The 22,524-nt window shown below is 42.1% G+C and overlaps 1 protein-coding gene and 1 pseudogene across 1 annotated transcript; both read left to right on the forward strand.

Annotated features, from left to right (window-relative positions):
- The first annotated feature begins 4,726 nt into the window (after nt 1–4,726).
- On the forward strand, nt 4,727–5,352 carry LOC102441543 (interferon omega-2-like). Its single transcript, XM_006098118.3, has one exon. The coding sequence runs from the start codon at nt 4,765–4,767 to the stop codon at nt 5,350–5,352; it is 588 nt and encodes a 195-aa protein (XP_006098180.1). The 5' UTR covers nt 4,727–4,764.
- A 1,055-nt stretch (nt 5,353–6,407) lies between these two features.
- On the forward strand, nt 6,408–6,999 carry LOC102418484 (annotated as a pseudogene).
- Nucleotides 7,000–22,524: the final 15,525 nt, after the last annotated feature.

Consider the following 22,524-nt stretch of genomic DNA (forward strand, 5'->3'; position numbering starts at 1 on the left):
CTGCTCATTTGGTTGTGTCCTGAGGGGTCCGGAAAAAGGGAAGTTACAAGTTACTGACATTTCACAGGCATGTTGTCTTAGATGCAAAAAGACAATAGGCTCAGCTAAGGTAAAGATTGACCTTTGTCAGGGAAGATACTGGCCTAGGACATGACTACCCACTATAAACTGCTTTTAGTTAAAGTTTTAATTTCAGACCATCCTTTGTGGTTACTTTAGGTCTTTGAGTTTGCAAAACTGCCATACAGGCCTTCCCGAGCTGATCAAGTTAGCATGTGGCCCTTTATTTTCATCCACACTTAAAAAATATATATACTAGAGAGGGAGGAATGGAGAGAGAGAGAATGAGAAATATCAATTTGTTGTTCCACTTATTTATGTGTTCAGTGGTTGACCCCTTCATGTGCCCTAATGGGGCATAAAACCCACAACCTGGGTGTATGGGAACCACACTCTAACCAACTAGAATATGACTGTGCCTGTAGGCTGCTCAGCTGGCCAGAGCCTCCAGCATCATCACTCCCTGGCAGTTCTGTAGGCCATCTGGAGGCTGAGAGCCTGCCTCTCTGGGTGTAGAGAAGCAAGGGAATCAGTTCGAAGGTGCATTAACTTTTTCTCAAAAGTAAGTTGGCAGTTTTTAAAATTCATTCCTACATTCAGATCTCATTGTTTGACTTTATAATTAGGAGAAAATTCTTATTGTCACTTTGAGTAATGACTCCACGGTCATCCCTTCCACCTTAACTGAAGAGCAAGAGAGAGGAAAAGTTAAAGGAATTTCAGAGAATGTAATTGTTGCCAACGACAGCCCCAGGAGTATCTATTTGGGTACAATGAGAGGTATAAAGGTTGAGGAAGTTAATCATGAAGTGTGTGTGAATTGCTCAGGTAGCAGGGATCTCTCAAATCTTTGCTCAGTACACACTCAATCTTTAGATAGTTTCTTTCCAACTGATGGCTAAAAGGGCTCTAAAGGACATGTCACCCTATTTTGGCCCTTTGCATTTCTTTCTTCCTCCACTACTTGTGAGAAGGGGACCATGTAGGAGCAAAACTACAAGGACATATTATGGATTCACCGCGCTCTGTCTTTGGGATTGCCCTACAGCTTTCACATATTATGATTCCTTCCATTTTTGGTGTTGTTTTCCCCCCATTGTACCTTTGTGGTTTGTTGTTTTTGTTTTGGGGTTGGTGTTGTTCTTCATTATACTTCCAGGGTGAAAAAATATATAATTGGGTTCCCTATTGTCATCTTGCCCTGAAAATCTCTGTAGCCATACCCAGTTTCATATTCCAAGGTTATTAAATATTAGAAATGGTTGGAAGACGGAGCAGCAGGGCTCAACGGCTGGGCGAGGGAGAGTGAGCACTGAGCCTCCCACAGCCCCTGCAGAGGGCAGGACCTTACACCCAAGGCCTGAGAAGGGAAGCCCGATGCCCACAGATGTGCTGTGAGGGATCAGGGTGCAGCACCAGCTGGAAGCAGCAGAGGATTTCGAGGGTCAAATGCCAGAGTAAAGGTGGCCAAGGCTCCACCCTCCCTGCCAGCTGCTTCCTGGCTGCAGCTGTCCAGACCCCTGACGTCCAGTCTCACACAGAAATGCAGTAAAGGCCTGGAGCCAGGTCCACACATGACTTGGGACACAATCTAGGAGCTCATCGTGCCTCTGGTTAGGCAGTGCCCTCTCTGATTCCACTAGGAGGAGGCTGCATCAGTGCAGGACTCACATCTGCTCAAAAATAGACAGAGCACACCTAGGAACAGGAAGGAGATGAAAGTCAGCAGGGGCTGGAGAACTGGGCAGAACAGAGACAGGTAAAGCCTGGACTGGAACAGGCAGGCCCTCAGGAGGGGAACAATGGGAAGGGCTTGCACTGAGTCACCTGTTTCTGCAGATCCTTCTGGTTCAGAGGGAGAAGATGGAAGTGGATGCTGAGAGCAGAGCTCTCCCACAGAGACGTGGCCAACAGCAGTGTCCCCAACACAGGTGACAGCTTAGATTGGAACAGAGGAAAAAATTATAATTTGGTTCCATATTGGGGTTACTCCAGTACCAGCAACAAAGTTGTTTCAATTGTCAGAAAATTCTACTCCCATAAAACTACTTAAAAGGAATGTTGTCTGTTTTCACTTGGAATTTAAACTGAGTCAGTTGAATGGACTCAAGCACACCTGTGTTGTCATACAAAACAATAGAGAGCAATCCATTGGCATTTGAAGTGGAACTTGGCACCCTTTATCACCCCACCCTCCCTGCTCAGGGCTATCATGCCATGGCCTCTTCATTGCCTAAGGGGATTTATTAACGGGATGGGGGTGGGGGTCGTGGTGGTCGCCAGTCTCTTGAGAGGTGGTGGCTGTGACTCTTCTCTTCTGTCCTCAGAGCTGATCGCATGTGGATTAAATGACAGGAAAGGACATGGCCGGTCACTGACCCAGAAGGTCCTCTTGTTTGAGCCTCTGGTAGAGGCAGCCCATCCCTGACTTGGTGTAGCTCAGGGGCGACTTCCATCCGCCCTCTGCCACAGCACCAGGGACCCTACTTGGCTACAGGGAATTCTGCCAACTTACACTTTGTCACTTCCCTTCTTTCACTTTTATGACATACAGAATTCTATTTGTTTCATTTTTGCCCACAAACAACTGTCAATTTTGCTTTCTGGGAAAGTTGAAATGAGGAATAAAAAGTCTTAAATCTTGAAAATTATAGAGAAAAATATTGAATTCCCTTTCTTTTCTTTACTTCCTTTTGTATTAACCTCAGGATGAAATAGAAAGTAATGACAGGACCAAGACAGATGATGCTCAATGAACCACTATGTAATGACTATGTTGTTCTTTACATTTAAAATGAAGCATCATGAATAATTAAGGAAAGAAGGCTGTTTCTCCCTGACTTAGTAGCCTGAGCCTCACTGCCCTGCACCCTGAGCATGAGACAGACAGGGATGAACAGAGAAGCCCAATAGAAATGCACAGACTGAATGAACAGCTGAAGTTCACCAGTTTCTGTTCTACAAGTTTCTACTGAGAGACGTCATCATTGAATCTCCTGTGCAAAGCTTGGAAATTTTGAGCATTACAGGTGTTCAATAATTTAAATAAAAATTGAACAATAAAAGCTGTACTGGGAAAATAAAATTTTTTGGCCTATTGAAGGTAAAATGAATGCATTGGAAAACTAATTCCTCCACCTACGTAGACAAAATAAACGTTTGCTGTCAGTGTTGATGGCTTGGGACACCACCGACACCTGGGTCCTGGCTCAGGAGAGGAGCAGGTCACCACAGGGAACAAGGGTTCTTCACACAGACCTTCCCGGGGAGCAGGAGGATCCTGATGATTATTTTGCCACAAAGACACAAGCCCCTCCACCTGGGAGAATTCTAAGGACCTCAGGATGGGCGAGCTACTCTTGGGCAGGGGTGACGGGGCCCGGGGGGGGGGGGGGGGGGAGGGTCCAGGAGAGTTATAGTTGAGGACATTGTTACTCCAGAGGCAAAGGATTACTAAAGCTGATATTGGCCTTGTGAATAAAATAGTGCTGGGAAAATATTACTATCTTGTTATTAGAATCTACACACCTACACCCACCAGCAAAGAACCTGGATTCCTGTTGTGGGTATTCCAAAGCTGGCAAGAAATGTCAATGTCTATAGAGTCCTGACCTAGTCTAGGCCCCCTTGAAGCATAATCACATGGCCCTGCAGAAATGGGTTCTAGAAGAGAAACACCCCAGAAATTCATTCACTAAAAATCTCAGCCTCTGCAGTGCATTAAACAGTAAACAAAACTCAGTCCTTGTCAATTAGAGAAAGACAAGTATCACATGATCTCACTCATATGTGGAATCTAATGAGCAAAATAAACTGATGAACAAAATAGATCCAGAGACATAGCAGCATGGAACAGACTGTGGGAAGGAATCTCAGAGGGAAGGCGGGGGAGGGAGGGTGGGTGGGAAGAGATCAACCAACGAACTTGTATGTATATATGCATAACCCATGGACATAGACAATAGGGTGGTGGAGGCTTGGGGCAGGGTGTGGGGGGGGAGGGGTGTGGGAATGGAGTCAGGTTACAAGAGGTCAATGGGCCGGGGTGGAGGGAAGGGGACATATACAATACTTTCAACAATAAAGATTTTTTTAAAAAATAATAAAAAATAAAATTAGCCTGTTTTGAGTCCAACCAACACCTACCTACACTTTGACGTTAGGTCAAAGATGTTTCTCATTTGACTGTTAAGTATCCACTTGGATAAGTCACTATCTGAAATGTACTTGAAGATTAAAATAGCAAAATTAGCCCAGCCGGTGTGGCTCAGGGGTTGAGCATCGACCCATGAACCAGGAGGTCACAGTTTGATTCTCGGTCAGGGCACATGCCCAGGTTGCAGGGTTGAGGCCTCAATTTCCAGTGAGGGGTGTACAGAAGGCAGCCAATCAATGATTCTCTCTCATCATTGATGCTTTATCTCTCTCTCCCTCTCCCTTCCTCTCTAAAATCAATAAAAACATACTTAAAAATAAAATAGCAAAATTAATAATAGATTGATGACATCTCCTTAGACCACCTAGAGAACACATAAATGAAAGCAATAAAGGAAGTAAAAGTGGGAAGAAGTATCTAGAAAATGAAAATTGTTGTGTTCCCTATTTAAGGGCCATGCTTAGAAAGAAGGTCATCAGAGAACCTGAGGCCCACGATTGTTCTCCAGACGCCCAGCTCAGCCAGGCCAGCAGCACCCTCGTTCGCCCATGGCCCTCCTGCTCTCTCTACTCACCGCCCTGGTGGTGTTCAGCGCTGGCCCCGGGGGAGCTCTGGGCTGTGACCTGCCTCAGGACCACGTCCTGCTCAGCAGGGAGAACTTAGTGCTTCTGAGCCAAATGAGCACGATCTCCCCTGTCTTCTGTCTGAAGGACAGAAAGGACTTCAGATTCCCCCAGGCAACGGTGGATGGCAGCCAGGTCCAGAAGGCCCAGGCCATCACTGTCCTCCACGAGATGCTCCAGCAGGTCTTCAACCTCTTGTCCACAGAGAACTCCTCTGTCACCTGGAACACGACCCTCGTGGGCGAACTGCGCTCAGGACTCCATCGGCAGCTGGAAGACCTGGACGCGTGTTTGGTGGAGGAGATGGGAGAGGAAGGATCTGCCCTGGCCATGCAGGGCCCGACCCTGGCCTTGAAGAGGTACTTCCAGGGCATCCATCTCTACCTGAAGGAGAAGAAATACAGTGACTGCGCCTGGGAGGTTGTCAGAGTGGAAATCAGGAAATCCTTCTCCTCAATAATAGCCTTGCAAGAAAGTCTAAGAAATAAGGATGGAGACGTGAGGTCACCTTGAAAGGATTCTCGTGGATGAATGTGCCAGATCACGTTTGCACATATTTCTTGGGTCGTGTCAAAAAGCTCTTACTTCTGCTTTAGTTACAGAATTTAAGTTTTATTTAGCAAATCTTTTCTCAGATTATTAAGCATGAAAATGTTATGAAAATGTTACTGGGATATCAGTCCTTAAAAAATACCTGCCCTGATGTTATTTATCTATTTATTGTTTATTTATTATTATATTTATGTATTTATATAACCAATATTTGATCTTAATGTATATTAATATTTGCAAAACATGTTTACTCCTTTGTCAATCAGTTTGCATTTTGCTTTATTAAATTCTTATCAAAGAAATCTTCTGAGTTCTTTGATTCTGAAAACCTAAATCCTTATTTTGTTCTATATAAATCTATCTTAGAATAAGATCTGTCTATTAAGTCCTATAGAACAGTTCCACCATTAGTCAGGAAATGCTTATCAAAAGCTGGAAAAGCACGGAACTGAGAAGAATCTTGGAAAATATGGAAGACGTTCAGTACTTATGCCTGAGTTGTAACTGATTTATATTCCATGGAGAAGTGGGTAGAAAAATCCAAGAGGAGTCAATCTAGAGTGGAGTAGGAAAGATATACGGTATTTGTTGGCTGATCCTGGCAGCTATGTTCTTCTCCTCCTCCTCTCCCCAGTCCTGCTTTACTGAAGGTGTTCACTCCTTTATACCATCCCTTGGCTCCCCACCTTACTGCCCATCCCCCCAGGTTCTCTGGTTCTGTTGTGTTTCAGCTTCAAGGGTTCTACTTAGAGTAAAAGCCAAAGGAAAAGAGCAAAGCGAGGGAAGCCCGGGTCCCAGGTGCCAGAGGGAAGCTGGTGCCGGCAGCCGGGGGAAGGAAGGCCTACTCTTGCATGAATTTTGTGCATCGGGCCTCTAGTCTATACATAAATACACGTGTATAATTTTTAGTTTTTTTCATTTTGTTTTGACATACTGTGTGAAAAATCTCTTAGCCAGCACTGTTCTTTTACTTTGTCCAAGACACCCAGCTCAGCCAGGAGCACCCTCATTTGCCCATGGCCCTCCTGCTCTCTCTACTCACTGAACACCCTGGTGGTGTTCAGTTATGGCCACAGTGAATCTCTGGGCTGTGACCTGCCTCAGGACCACATCCTGCTCAGCAGGGAGAACTTAGTGCTTCTGAGCCAAATGAGCACGATCTCCCCTTTCTTCTGTCTGAAGGACAGAAAGGATTTCAGATTCCCCCGGGCAACGGTGGATGGCAGCCAGGTCCAGAAGGCCCAGGCCATCGCTGTCCTCCATGAGATGCTCCAGCAGGTCTTCAACCTCTTGCCCACAGAGAACTCCTCTGTCACCTGGAACATGACCCTCGTGGACCAACTGCGCTCAGGACTCCATCGGCAGCTGGAGGACCTGGACACGTGTTTGGTGGAGGAGATGGGAGAGGAAGGATCTGCCCTGGCCATGCAGGGCCCGACCCTGGCCTTGAAGAGGTACTTCCAGGGCATCCGTCTCTACCTGGAGGAGAAGAAATACAGTGACTGCGCCTGGGAGGTTGTCAGAGTGGAAATCATGAGATCCTTCTCCTTAACAAGAGCCTTGCAAGAAAGTCTAAGAAATAAGGATGGAGACGTGAGGTCACCTTGAAAGGATTCTCATGGATGAATGTGCCAGATCACCTTTGCCCATATGTCCTGGGTCATGTCAAAAGGCTCTTATGTCTGCTTTAGTCACATATTGTATTAAGTTTTATTCAGAAAATCTTTCATCAGTACTTTTGAGCAAGAATATGTTAAAAATCTCAGTTCAAGTCTTATCAGTCCCCTAGGAGGTTACTGTCTCATGCTTGTTTATCTATCTATCTATCTTTGTTTGTTTATTTAATCTATTTTTTCTTGCACCTATCCTATCGAATAAAAGACAAAAAGGGTAATTAACTGTACCTCTGCTACACTTCCCATTGGTTAATCAGAGAGATATGCAAATTAACTGCCAACAAAGATGGTGGCTGGCAGCCACGCAGCTGAAGCGAGCAGGAGGCTTGCTTGCTCCAGTGATGGAGGAAGCCAAGGTTCCCCGCCTGCCGCAGCCCGGCTCTGAGCTCCAAAAGCAACAATGTTTCAATTATAGAAGCTAAACAAACCCCAGATACCTGCTTTCAGCTGGCCGCAGCCTCAGAGCTGGGAGCGCCAGTGATGGCAACAATATTTCAATTATAGAAGGTAAATAAACCCCAGAATAAAAAAGAAAAAGAAAAAAAGGAGAGGCTGGGAGCTTCAGTTGCCGGCCAGCCTGAAAATGGCCCTCAGCCCCTCACCCAGACTGGCCAGGCACCCCAGTGGGGACCCCACCCTAAAGGGGGTGTGGCCAACCTGAAAACAGCCATCAGCCCCTCATCCAGGCTGGCCAGGCACCCCAGTGGGACCCCCACCCTGATCCGGGACACCCTTCAAGGCAAACCAGCCGGCCCCCACCCATGCACCAGGCCTCTATCCTATATAGTAAAAGGGTAATATGCAAACTGACCCCAACAGCAGAAAGACTGGGAATGACTGGTCACTATGACACATACTGACCACCAGGGGGCAGATGCTCAATGCAGGAGCTGCCCTCTGGTGGTAAGTGCGCTCCCACATGGGGGAGCTCTGCTCAGCCACAAGCCAGGCTGATGGCTGCCAGTACAGCGGTGGTGGTGGGAGGCTGTCCTGCCTCCTCAGCAGCGCTAAGGATGCCTGACTGCAGCTTAGGTCTGCTCCCCGCTGGCAAGTGGACATCCCCCAAGGGCTGCCGGGCTGCCAGAGGGATGTCTGATTGCCATCTTAGGCCTAATCCCCTGGGGAGCAGGCCTAAGCCAGCAGGTGGTCATCCCCCGAGGGGTCCCAGACTGCGAGAGTGCACAGGCTGGGCTGAGGGACCCCCCTTCCCCCGAGTGCACAAATTTTTGTGCACCGGGCCTCTAGTCATATTTATAATATCCAAAAGTCAAATATAATTACATTATATTTAAATTTATAAAACATACTTATCTTTCCATGTTATTTAGTTTGCATTGTGTTTTATTTATTAAATTCTTATCAAAGAAAACTTCTTGAATTTGTTTATTACAAAATCAAAAGCCTCACTTTGCAAAAGATATTGAAGTATGGGCGGTAAAAATTTATTCACTCACTCATTCTATTCAGATTCTATGCATATAAGTTGCATATCTAAATGACATATCATGTAATTGAGGTCAAGAAATACAGGTTAACAAAATATATATGTATAGTTCCTGTTGTTGAAAATGTGTGTTACAGGAAAGGAGACATAAAATAGTACTAATGTTTATTTTATCTCTGTTGTATTAAACACTGCGAAGGAAAAGAAAATGATGTTCTCACATCAGAAATTTTAGGCACAAATAAGGTTGAAAAGGAGAATTAATATTAGATGTCCTTTCTAATGAGCCTGGGAGATATATAAGTGCAGAAGTCTTATTGGTAGTTGGGAATATGGGTCTAAAGTTTACAAAAATGCCATGAGGAGGGATTAAGTTGGATTCCTTATTGCTTATCTGGTAATGAGAACATCAGAATGTGGTCACTTATGAAGCAGACAATGAGAAGAAGAGCTAAGCCTAGTCCTGAAGACCCTCAACAGTTAAGGGATGGGCAGAGGAGAGTCTGCAAAGGACACTGAGGCAGAGTGGGTAGTGCAGTCAGAAGGATAAATAGGGAAGAGTGGGAGAGATACTACCAAAGGGAAGAAGTGTTTAAAAGGCAGAATGGTGCTTGTAGGGTAGGTATGGCTGAACTATCCCAGTGGACCTGAGAACAGATGCCATTGGTGACCTTAGGATAGTCTGGTTTAGTAGATAGAATTAGGGGGACAGAAACCAGCTGGGACTAAGGTCAACAAAGAAACACAAGAATGAGAACTGGAGACATTGTGCATAGAAAATTATCTTTGTAAGCCTGTTTGTGCAGTGGAGGAGTGAAACAGATAGTACCTGGAGGAGAATGTGGGTAACATGGCCATGTGTATTTTTCTTCCTATTTTTTTCTGAGAATCATTTTCAAGAATAAATGAATTGGTACAAACTTAAAAACGTTTTTAATATTTGACATATTTGATTTAAGCTATTGCTTATTTAGGTATTTTATTTAATAATTGCTTATTTGACTAACAAGTAATTTATCATTGTTCTAATTAATATCACTTTGTAGGAATTTCTTTTTTTGCTTGTTAATCCTCATTTGAGGATATTTTTCGCATTGATTCTTTTAGAGAGCATGGAATGGAGGGGGACACAGAGAGAGAAACTGGTTGCCTCCCATACAGCCCGGGGATCAAGCCTGCAATGGAAGTTCGTGTCCTTGACTGGAATCGAACCTGTAACCCTTCAGTTCACAGGCCAACACTTTAACTACTGAGCCAAACTAGCTAGGGCTGTAGTGAATTTCAATGGTCATCCATTTGTTTGCTAGTTGCAGTTGTTTTTTGTTTTTTTTTTTCCAATCAAATTTTATAATCAAGATTCATTTTCTTTTATCTGTTCCTTCATTTACTCTAGTTTTATGTTGGTCATTTATATTATTTGTACTTTTAAAATTTCTAACCTTTGATGTAAACATTTTCTATTTAGCCATATTCTTTTGATGTACACTTGTTTTTAATTTCACTTGTATATAAAAAGTTGGCCATTTCCTTATATATTTCTCCAAGGCCTTAGGACATAGAACCAAGCCTCCTCCTAGTCACATTTCTCTTTTGATTTTACACACATTCAGATCCCTTCTTGTTAATCCACTTTTGTATTAAATTCAGTATGTCAACTAAATCACTTTCTGTTAAGAGTGTTGGACAATTTTTCTAGAATGTTATATTGAAATGTTAATTCCTCCCTTATTGACAACACGTACACCTTTACCATAAGTCTAATTAATTCTGATAATAGAACTATTTTTTAGATTGTTTGCATTATTAATATGATTATTGAACTTTACTCATTGCTCATACTTCTTTTACTACGGATATTTTAAAACTCATCTAAAGCTGAGGTAGCTAAAATCAAGAATTTCTTTCTATTTTTAATAGTATTGTTTGAAATTTTTCCTGTTTAACTTTAGAGTTATTCTAAGGTCAAGAGCATTGGCCTCATGAAAATCATAAACATATATGGAACCCCAAATGGCTATTTATAAAAAGAATGAGATATCCAATAAAAATGAATGAAAGAATCTGGATCAGAGAATCTTCCTCCCAAAACCAAAGGCAAAGAACAATCATTAAGTAACATGCAGGAAAAATTACATTAGCCACAAAAATGAACATGTTTAGTGATTGCATAAATTTAAATTTAAAAATGTTGGCAGACTTCCATAATGTGAAACTTAAGGAGTCACTCTTACCTCATAATGTACGATTTGGGACTGATCTACCTTTTGGGCAATTGCTATACATGTATATGTATATATATATTTTACTTTTTGTTCATTTTGTTATTAACTTGTATGTTCCCAAGTATTGGAGAACCGAGAAGTGCAGCTGGCAAACCAGGGCTGGGATGAGTGAGCTGCTGATGTTCTGAGCTGTTGGCTGGCCATGCACAAGTCCTGCCCAGGCTCTGGACTTTAGCCACCTCAGATATATATGGTCACCTGGGGGAGAGAACAAGGGGAGATGGGGTTGTGACTATGTGGTCATGAGCTTATGTAGGGGATCATAATGCAGTGTCAGCGAGAGGAAGATGAGTTTTGCTGAATGCAGAGTGAGAGTATGAACGCGGCCACACCTGGACCCTCCCCACCTGCCACACCCTCCTCTTCAGAAGTCAAGGCACACCTGATATCCAGCCAGGCACAGAAACTACTATATATATATAAAAGGCTAATATGTGAAGTGTCCCTCCGCCCGTACGACCAGTCGCTATGACGCGCACTGACCATCAGGGGGCAGACGCTCAACGCAGGAGCTGCCATGACACGCATACCTGGCGCCGACAAAGCAACACTCAGCTTCCCCTAAGTGGGACACAGGCCCTGCCACCACCCCAGAGCAACAGCCCACCAAATCACAGCCAATGCTGCCGAGACCCCCATGGCGCAAAATGTGGCCCACAGCCCAGCTCAGCCCGAAAATGGTGGCTGTGGGCACCAGATAATGATGTCACATAGCAATGCCTGGCTTCCTCTCCCTAGCGACTAGCCTCCTTGTAGTTTCTTCAGCCCAGGAACACTACTTGCTTTATAGCCAGGTGGAAACATTTACACTTTAACCAAATGTCTGTGAAGAGTTTTCCCATGCCTCATCTCATTTGATCCTCACAGAAGTCCTGGAGTAGGTAGATAGGAGACTCAATGGAATCCTATTTTCTTTTCATTAGCTGGAAAACAGAGATTTAGAAAACTTAGAGACTTGACCTGACTGAAAAGAAGTAAGAAATGGTGGACCTTGAAAATGACTTCAGGTTTTCTCACTGTGCAGAATATAGTCAAACACTGCTGCAGTGAAATATTTTACCCTTTGTTCTCCCTGCATGATCTACAATAATAATCTGCTTCGTGTTGATATTTACTGCTGTGTTGCTGACAATTACCTGAAAGAGAAGTTGGGGTGCTTCACTGGGCTGGAAAAAGTTTAGCTAAATCAGAAAGCAGGTCTAATTAAGCAAGTTTCTCTCTCTCTCTCTCTCTCTCTCTCTCTCTCTCTCTATATATATATATATATATATATATATATGGCTAAATTGACTCACGCATGCGCGGTACATATAAAGCTCTCACTGACACTAATCGCATGCATGTGTTTTCATCTGTCATTGTCAATCGTGAATTTGGTTGACACTTCTATTATAGACAAAAGGCAAATAGCGATACTAAAATACTTCTTCTAATTAATTTCCTTTCAATGTGCACGAATCCGTGCACTGGGCCTCTAGGTGTAAATAAAGGCCACTGCAGCACCAACACTGCCAGCAAAGCAAAGCTACGCTACACAAGCTGATAAAGAATCCAGGAGCTTTTACATTCTGATTCCACTAGGAGACTGCACCAGTCTGATGAAGCTCATTTGCTCAATAAACAAAGAATCAAACACAATGAAAACGCTGTAAGAGCCAGTAGCAGCTCAAGAATTTGCAATGTCAGAAACTCAGCAAATTCTGGTATATGGCTCTTGGTTGCAGATTAAAATAGAAGATGTCAAGTTTGTTTCATTTAAGTTACATAGGTGCTGATTTGCCAAGTTGGAGGTCTGCTGGTGTACCCTGTGGAAGGGCTTGGTGAGCTGTTATACTCCCAGCTACAGCTGAAGGCCAGTTGCAGGAGGGCTGGTTGTTGGAGGAGGCAATCAGAGCCTGAGACTGGAAACTCAATAAAGGCTGAACACAAACACTTCATATAACACAATGATACGGGAAAATTGGACTGGAACATGCGGTGTTCCCCTGGGTAGGATGATTTCCTGGGCTCTTTGTCCGGTGGAGTCAAAGAATGAAACCACAGACGGAAGATGGTATAGCCAAGGTGGAAATTTATTGAGAAACAAGCAGAGACTCCCACGTGGGGAGGAGGGGGAAAGAGTCCCAGTGTGGCCCTTTTTCCCACGGTCTATAAAGGCTGCAGACCTTTGTGCCTTGATATCCCCTCTGATTGGTTACTATCCGCTTCTGATTTGGTCACTATAGTAACTCCTGAGCTCAAAGGTCAACCTCACATGGGACACATGAGGCTCTCCTCCCCGCCTTCCTCATTGTTTTCCTATCCCCTCTGGGCTTTCTTCTTCTCTTTTTGAATGAGGGGCTTCCTTCCCTTTATTCTGTAAATGTATACCTTTCTGCAGCTCCCAGCCCCCTTATTCTATGGAAATGTACCTTCTGCTATTCTATAGCCCTGTGCTTTTTCTTTCTTCCTTTTTAAAAAAAAATATATTTTATTGATTTTTTTTAACAAAGAGGAAGGGAGAGGAATAGAGAGTTAGAAACATCAATGAGAGAGAAACTGATCAGCTGCCTCCTGCACATCCCCTACTGGGGTGTGCCTGCAACCAAGGTACATGCCCTTGACAGGAATCGAACCTGGGACCCTTCAGTCTGCAGGCCGACACTTTATCCACTAAGCCAAACCAGTTAGAGCAGCCCTGTGCTTTTTCTATGGACCCCTCAATTTTCCAAAATTTCCTAAACCTGTCTATTTCACCCCTAAAAACTCCTTTCAACAACATGTATACACCACTCAAATTCAATTTTTAGAAAACACTGTTAGTCAAACTTAGGACAACAAGATTGGTTTATAATCGGTATGAGGAAAGTGATGATGAAATTAATTGTATCATTAATTGTCTGTCACAAGGGAATGGTGCCTGTCATTACTGAAACAAATGGGAATTGGGGAGGAAGCACTTATTAGTCAAGACTGCCCTGGAGAGAGTGTGCTCAGATTCTTAGCAATCTCTCTGGTCCTTGTGGGGTAGGTAAAGGATGTGGCGTCAGAGGGTCTGGGTTCCAAAGGAGTCTATGACCTTTGGAGAATGATTTAATCTCTCTGTGGCTCTGTTTTCTTTTCTATAAAATGAGGCTAATGAAAGAACCTACATCAGCCTGTTCTGTGAATAGATGCAAAGATATCAGAAGTTTGAGATCCAAAGACCATAGAAGAACAGAACAACACATTTTAACACATTAATTTTTTAAGTCTGTCCAGAAAAAAAATAAAAAAATCATGAAATTTCAATTACATGAGGTTAAGAAACCTTATATAATAGAGTATCAACTAGTCAATAGTAATTAGAATTCCCCCTCTCAGCCTCTTTGTCCATACCCCAAAGCTGTTAACTGGCCCTTGGCTGAAATTAATCCAAGAAGGATAAGCCCCCACTTTTGTAGTAACAGGTTTGGGGACATGGGCGTATAAAGAGCTGGGCATGCTTTTTTTTATGGACAAGAACTAGGAAAGGTTATGCATAATATAACAGCTGGGTTCGAGTCAGACCTGGGGAGCTCTCATCTGCTCTATAGCGATCCCATTTTAATACTGCTTCTTATTTAAACTTATTCCTTTGGTTATATCTACAAAAGGAAGATGGAACTATATTCAGACAAGCTGAATAGGGAGCACCATTAAATAGCACATGCGTTTATAGCCACACTCATCCTAAGTAGGAAGATGCTTAGCGTAGGAGAACATCCTGCAGAGTGGGCTGGAGAATTGGGGATGCAGTTAAACACGTGTGAGTACTTCGAGAATTTGCGATAGCTTGTCAAGAAGCCATTCTGTATCAGTCATACACAGGTGGCTGGAAGTGTGTGGTCTGTGTAGGAGGGTGTTCAGGTATATGTGCTTTTGTTCTCGTGTGTGTGTGTGTGTGTGTGTGTGTGTGTGTGTGTGCCTGAATTAGGTGAAAGCTACTGGACTACACCAGCAAAAATCCTAGACTCTACACAGAAATAGTGTATAAAAAGCACTTAGAACATTAAGACTTTTTCACCTTTATTTATGTCTGGATATGCCACATGTTCTGATTTTTCTGCCTTTGAAAAATATGACTCTCTTGTGACGTGAAGATAAGGAACTCTGCCCAGAAAATGGCATGGGAAGCCATTGTTGAACTCTAACATTGGTTGTGATCACTTAAAATCGAGTTGAAGTGTTGCAGTTTTGAAAACTTTTTGAATGACATAATGGGCTAAACAATGGAAATCTGAAATCCTATATAACAAAAGTATAGTATGCAAAGTTTCCCCTCTACTGGGAGTTCATCCTGGAGTTGGACCAGGGGGCGGGGCTAGCTGGGGGGAAGGGAGGGAGGCCCCGGCTGGCAACGGGCAGCTGCTAGGGGCCCTACCAGTGCACAAATTTTGTGCAGTGGGCCTCTAGTATAAATATAATGGGATAAAAATAATTCTGATTACTTGATGATGTCTATAGATCAAGTTTTCCATGCTGTTTTATTTACTTTTAGTCTCTTCTTTTATAAGGGAACATGTTATACAGATTTTACCTTAAAGCTATTTTTAAAAAAATATATTTTATTGATTTTTTTACAGAGAGGAAGGGAGAGGGATAGAGAGTTAGAAACATCGATGAGAGAGAAACATCGATCAGCTGCCTCCTGCACACCTTCTACTGGGGATGTGCCTGAAACCAAGGTACATGCCCTTGACCGGAATCGAACCTGGGACCCATGAGTCCACAGGCTGATGCTCTATCCACTGAGCCAACCGGTTAGGGCAATGCTATTTTATTTCTTTATCATTTTCACAGGGTTCTTGACTTGAACCCCAAATCACATTTTTCTTTTTTTAAGTATGTTTTTATTGATTTCAGAAAGGAAGGGAGAGGGAGATTGCACACCCCCTACTGGGGGTTGAGCCCACAACCCAGGGATGTGCCCTTGATGGGAATCAAACCTGGAATCCTGCAGTCCACAAGCTGAAGCTCTATTCACTGAGCCAAACCAGCTACCTTAAAGCTATTAGAATGTATCAAAACAGGGGATTGCAATGTGAACCACTAGATGGCAGAATGACATTAGTTACAAGAATGCGTTTTCTCAGTGTGTCAACAGTAAGCAAATAAAATAACACGGTATTCATGTCTTCCTGTATTTGGTTAATTAACATAATGCCATGTTATGTTCATCTGTAATGAACACGGCTAAGGCTTTCTGGTGTCTTTTTTTTACCGACACTCGGGCATTCAAATATGCTTCTTAGCAAAGAGACACCAGAGGACAAAGCTAAACTACTATAATCCAGGACATAAAACATTAAAAAATTCCCATAAATTCCTATATTGAATGGCCTGATGCAATTAGATTAGATCATAAATGACAACATAGTACTTGTATTAGGCTGACATCACAATTTTGAAGCTTGCCTTTTGCCCTTTATTTTGCATTATTTCTTATTCCAGATTTTCATATTTGTTGTTTAAATAGAATGACATTTGGCCCCACCTGGTTTGGCTCAGTGGATAGAGCGTCAGCCTGTGGACCGAAAGGTCCTGGGTTCAATTCTGGCCAAGAGCATATGCCCAAGTTGCGGGCTGGATCTGGGGGCGCAGGAGGCAGCCAATCAATGTTTCTCTCTCATCATTGATGTTTCTATCTCTCTCTTCCTTTCTGAAATCAATAAAAAATATTTAAAAAGTATTCATTAAAAAATACATATATAGAATGATACTAGGAACATTTTTGTACAAATTGTTTCTAAGTTACCACAGTGGATAATGTGATCAGTAATATGATTTTTGATCCAACTATTGGAAACAATTCAAAAGAATCTATTCATCATTATTTAATGATGAATAAAAAAAGAAGACACTGTCATTGCAAATACTTTGATGTGATATTTGTTTTTTTTAATGTTTTATTAATTTTAGAGAGAGTAGAAGGGAGAGGAATAGATAGAAACATCGATGATGAGAAACATCAATTAGCGGCCTCCTGCATGCCCCCTACTGGGGATCAAGCTCACAACCTGGGCACATGCCCTGACGGAATCGAACCTGTGACCTCTTGGTGCATAGGTCAATGCTCAACCACTGAGCCACACTGGCCAGGCTTGATGTGCTGTTTGTAAAAAAAATAAAAAAATAAATGATATATAGCATTACTTTTAAGGCTCCAAATTAAAAAGAAATAAACACATACACGTGAATCTTATCAAACATGCTTCTTTTTAAACAAGAAATGATGAAACAGAATATTCTTTCTAAAAGTTAGGTAAAACGCAACAATACCTATTTTCTCCTCTAGTTTTTAATATTGTGGTGGAATAATAGCAAATTAATAACCTATAGGACAAACAAGAGGAATTGAATTTATTATGTAGATAATGTGGTTCCTTAAGGTAAAAGTAAGGCTCTCTCTATGCCCTCTTAACAACATCCCCCCCACCCCCCGCCCCATAAATCTACCACTCCAGAATGGTTTCTAGCCAATCTATACGCGAGAACTTTCTATAAATGAAAACACTCTTCAGGTACAATTTAACTCTAGTATTTTCACTCAATGTTATGTCTGGGAAACCATCCGTATTATTTTGTGTATCAACAGTTCATTATTTTCATTGCTATGTACTATTGCAATTTGAATAGATTCTAGTGTCAATTCTAGTATTAATGTTCTTTTGCTTTGTTTCTTTGGCAAGTGTGGGGGCTACTGTGCTTAAAGCTTCTGTGACCGCACCTGGACATTCCTATGGGTGACCTAAGCAATATTTCTGTTGGACATACACCCAGGAGTGAACTGACTTGGTCCCAGGGTAAGTTTACCTGTTTCTCTTTCTAAGTTCTGCCAAACACTTGTCTAAAGTTTAAAAACTAACAGTCCCATTGTCAATAATTGTATGTCAGTCATCTTAATTTTTTAATGTAATCTCTTTAGTGTTAGCCATTATGATGTGTGTGTGTGTGTGTGTTGCAGTATAACATTTTGTCTTTAATTTGCAGCCTATGAGCAGTAATGATGTTGAACACATTTTTTAAGGTTTACAGATCATTTGGATATCCTCTTTTGTGAAGTGTTTGTTCAAACTGGACACCTTCTCAATGACAGTGAAATATGTATTTTAAAAGATAAGCAAGAAAGCTACAGCTTCTCCCAAGGAGTAAGAATAGATTAGAAGCTGTCACTAGAAATATGCCTGCTGTACTGAGTAAAATACCAACTAAGAATTCAATTCTTAATTCTCTCAAATTGACTCCACCTTGTTCATCTGACATGGATTTCTATTTGAAGTAATTGAATGTCTTCCCAGAGACCTATACCTTATTTAGTACAAGGCTTATATTGAAATGTAACTTAGACTAAATTCACTAGAACAATGTACACTTAGCTTTCTTACGCAGAAAAAGTTACATGATTTATGGGTCAAGAGAACCTTGCCCTTTGTTTTAGTCAAACATTGCTCCACCCTTCCCAAGAGGTCCACCTGTCCACCTTCAGTGACAAAAACTTGGTTGAGCAGGTTTCCACACTCCTAAGAGTCCCGTTAATCTGGTCATTAAATATTCACTACATGCTGCCTGTCTTCTGCTTACCCATAATTTTTCAAGTATACAATCCAAAGAAATGAGGAAAATTGTCATTGTTTTACTAATAGCTGGTAGAAAAACCAATCCAGGGGCCACCTATTTCGGACAAAACAAGGCTTTTAAATAGAACAATGGGAAGAGTGTTGCACTCTGTACAATTGAACCATTTACACTATCTGCATGTTTTGTTTTCATATTTTTCCAATATGTTAAGTTTTTTAAAAATATATTTTTTTATTGATTTCAGAGAGGAAGGGAGAGAGAGATAGAAACATCAATGGTGAGAGAAACATCAATCATCAGCTGCCTCTTGGGGATCGAGCCCGCAACCCGGGCATGTGCCCTTGACCGGATTCGAATCCGGGACCTTTCAGTCTGCAGGCCGACACTCTGTCCACTGAGCCAATGCTCTTGACTGGAATCAACCAGGGACCATTCAGTCTGCAAGCCAATGCTCTATCCACTTAGCCAAACTAGCCATGGCCCAATATATTAAGTTTTTAATAAACTGAACCAAAAGTCGATCCCACTGGCATCACTCAAGTTGGTGCCAGTGGTTTCTATATTACTTGGCAATTTAAAGCAGACTAACCATCATCAGGGTGACAAGGGCCAAAGGCCCATGAGAAAAGCATTTTTAAAGATGACCAGAATAGTCCGAAGAAAGACTCCCACCTGGACTTCTGCTGTATATATCATGTCCTTATTATATTGTGTCCTTACTATACAAAAATAAAAACCAGCCTTTCATCAGAGAAGGACATTTTATTTTTTACCCCATAAAGTAGCTTATCCAAATGGCTCATCCAGGAAGAGTAGAGAAACTAAGAAACAAAAATAGGAACTTAACTTCTTAGTAGACACATACAGTAAACATGACTTCCTCATCTCTACACAGAGAGTCTCCTCACAGGTCTAACTAACCATGACAATATGGTACTGACATACCCATTTCCTTTTAATGCTGCATTTTAAACTTCTTCATCCAATATTTAGATGGTCCCTGTTATGTGTTGAAGAAAGTGCTAAAGAATTCAGAAGCCATTTCCCTACCATGAAGTTGGTCATACTCTAGTTGAAAGAAAGATTAGTACAATGTATTTTGTGCTCTGGAGGGGGCAAATAGATTCAGACAAATCAGAATAGAAGGGCTTTTGGGGAAGGGAAAAACTTTAAGTGAGTCATGAAGCAAGAATGACATAATAACACATAATAGGAAGAGAATATGTTCTTGACCAAGGAAATAGCATATGAGCTGGCTTTTCAATGGCTCTAAAATGGAAGGTCTGTATGCTATACTATTGGAAGTCAGGAGCCAAGAAAGAAGACTCTGAGACAGAAATTACATGCAAGGAGGTTACTAGGGAGTGTTATGGGATCTGGGAAGAGGAGGCGGAAGGACTAAGCAGAGGGGAATTGAACTGCAGTGCAGTTAGGAAGTGGCCCTGGCTGTTACAGGCTATGGCGGGATGCTCTGAAGCTGGGATGACCCTTCAGAGGTGGAGTTAGGAGTCTTAGCCCTAATACCTTAAACCTCCACACCAACCAGTCATTGGACCCCAGGATGGGGGAGAAAACTTGGGCTAAATGACTAATTTCAACAATTCCAAGAGTGTCCCTAAAATCCCCATATACCACACATCTGTACTTCTCACTAGAGGAGATGACTGGATCAGCTTGCCATCTTTCACCTTGCAATCCTCTGTCTTTCAGAGGTTTGGTTTCTTTGTATCTACAACATAGTCTTTGTCCAATCAGTTGTCAGTGATTTCACTCAACCAGGGGCAAGAGGACCAGAAAAAACTTTGGTTTGGACCATTTTCTGTAAAAGGCAGTTAATGTTATAGGGTGCACCTGGGATATGACTGTTTCTACATACAGCTTCTTTAAGAAGGAAAAAGACCATTGAATCTGCTGCTGTGAAAAGGTATAGAAAGAAACGATTCTTATCAATTCTCTCCTACGTAGGATGCTTGCCTCTCTGCAGTTATTGTGAGAAAATATGAGATGAGTAACCTCAAGGGGACCGTCTTCATCTGTTTAAAGTCCGCTAAGGCTACCAATAAATAGGGGTGTGGTTTATAATGTGTAGTCACAAACCAGCAGCACCGGCATCATCGGGAAATTGTTCGAAATGCAAATACTCGTGCCCCACCACAGACCATCTGGACCAGAAACATGGGCACTAAGCCAGTCCGTGTGTTCTAACCCGCCTCAGATGAGCCTGGTGCAGGCTGGAGGCGGGGTTTAATTGACTGCCGGTGACTAGCGCCCTACGCCAAATCTCTATAAGGAGCCATAGTTTTTTTTGTTCTTCTTTTAAATTTCAAAATTAAAATAAATTTATTTTTCTGGTTCTCAATGATTTCATATTCATGGGGAAAATATTTAATCTAAAAAGTATAAGAGAATGGAAATTCTACTTCGAATATTTTAATGCTTTTCTTTTTGGATATTTTTATTACATGTTTTATTTATAGGGAATATGGGGATACTACATTTCTTTTGTAACCTGTTTATTGATTTGATACTCTATTTAGCCAAGTACATGCAGATGTAACAAGGATAACTCAGATGGCGCAGCCTCTGAGTACAAGCGAACTTACCTTCACTCTGAACCCACCCACGTCCTACTCCTAGTAGGGAGTCTATTAAAGTATTTCTCTTCCTTAATATCTCTATGTTTAGAACTCTGGTTTTAAAGTTTTAAAAGGGCACATATTTAAAAGCAAGCAATGTTTATTCTGTCTAAAGCAGTTAAGATAGTTATATAAGCAAGATGTCAACTTAATAAAGCTAAATGTTTGGGAACACATGAGCATGTAAAGTAGTGGTTTTAGCTTCAAAATGAGTGTTATCTGCTATAAGTAAGTTTCCACTTGGCAGCTTCTCCATTCTGTTCTCCTAAATTATTAGGAAAAAATGTCCATGGCGAGAAAATATCCTTTCCTTAATCCAAGACTACAGCGAGAGTGTGAACTTGAGTAAGAAAAGACAGGCGCAGATTATCATCATCAGCGTTATCATTATTTCGCAGTGATACTGTGCGATGTCGGTCAGGTTTTTGGTGTCTAGAACACGGGGCTGGCTTGTGAGTCATGTGGACTTGGGAGGGAACTTTTGCTCTGGCATTTGCTAGCTCTGTGGTTTGCTCTGTTACTTTAAGCAAGTTACTTAATCTTTAATGTCTTCTTCTCCTCACCTGAGAAAAAAACATAATAATGTAACTACCATGCAAGGTTAATTTGAGAATTGAATAAGATGTTAAATGAAGTATTTTGTTTTAAAAATTTCCTGGCTTAAAGAAAGCAACAACACAAATTCAACAGTCATCAGAAGCAAATGACCTGTGTTTGCAGTTGAGTGTTGGAAGATATTTCTGTTCTTTCCACTTCCCTACTTCCGTGTAAACTTGAAGGCAAATCCGTCAGCCCTTGGGGTGAAATATGAAGTTGACAAAGACTTCCTCCTGAGTGCTAGCCTCTGCTCCCTGCCCCCTTCACTCGTGCAGGGGACCCTGCCTCACTCTCAGGGTCCTATTTGCTTCCTCCTCCTCCCTTTTAAGCCAAATCTGGAAGCATCAGCCAAGAGCTACTACACTTACACAATTACACTAGTTAAACCGAAATGGAATATATTTTGTTCCCCAGCAAGTTTTACATTCAGTGACAACTTTTATCTCGAATTATACAATGAATCCGAAGCAGAACATGGCGAAGTAGTAGAACTAGCTCCAGATTTGGGGGCCATGGCTCTGCTTCTTACGATACACTGGGCAAAAGTCAGTATGACTGTGCAAAGTCCCCAAGGCTTGGTGAACGTCAGTTTCTCTGGCCCCACATTTGTTCCATAATGATTTCTGGGAGCTGCTGGCCAGGGAGATGGACTCCTTCAGCGCCGGTCCCTCCCTGGAGCAGGGCCCTCTCCCTCTGATTGGTGCTCTTCTGTCCGACCAGCCCTCCTCCTTTCCGAAACCTCAACCAGGGGCAGGCTGGCTCAGTCCTGTTTCTTCCAGCTTGCACCCAGCACTTCCTTTCCCCAAGACTCCATCCATATTTCTGATAACTAGGACTTGTTAGGTACATTTCAATTTCTTATGGTAGTTGGTAAAATTCACATAAGAAAAATTAAAATATAGAAACATGCTGTACATCCT

Source organism: Myotis lucifugus, unplaced genomic scaffold (genome assembly GCF_000147115.1).
Source record: "Myotis lucifugus unplaced genomic scaffold, Myoluc2.0 scaffold_221, whole genome shotgun sequence".
NCBI classification, from domain to species: domain Eukaryota; kingdom Metazoa; phylum Chordata; class Mammalia; order Chiroptera; family Vespertilionidae; genus Myotis; species Myotis lucifugus.

Excerpts from the sequence above, each read along its gene's own strand:
- LOC102441543 (XM_006098118.3), top strand. The coding sequence starts at position 4,765 with ATGGCCCTCCTGCTCTCTCTACTCACCGCCCTGGTGGTGTTCAGCGCT.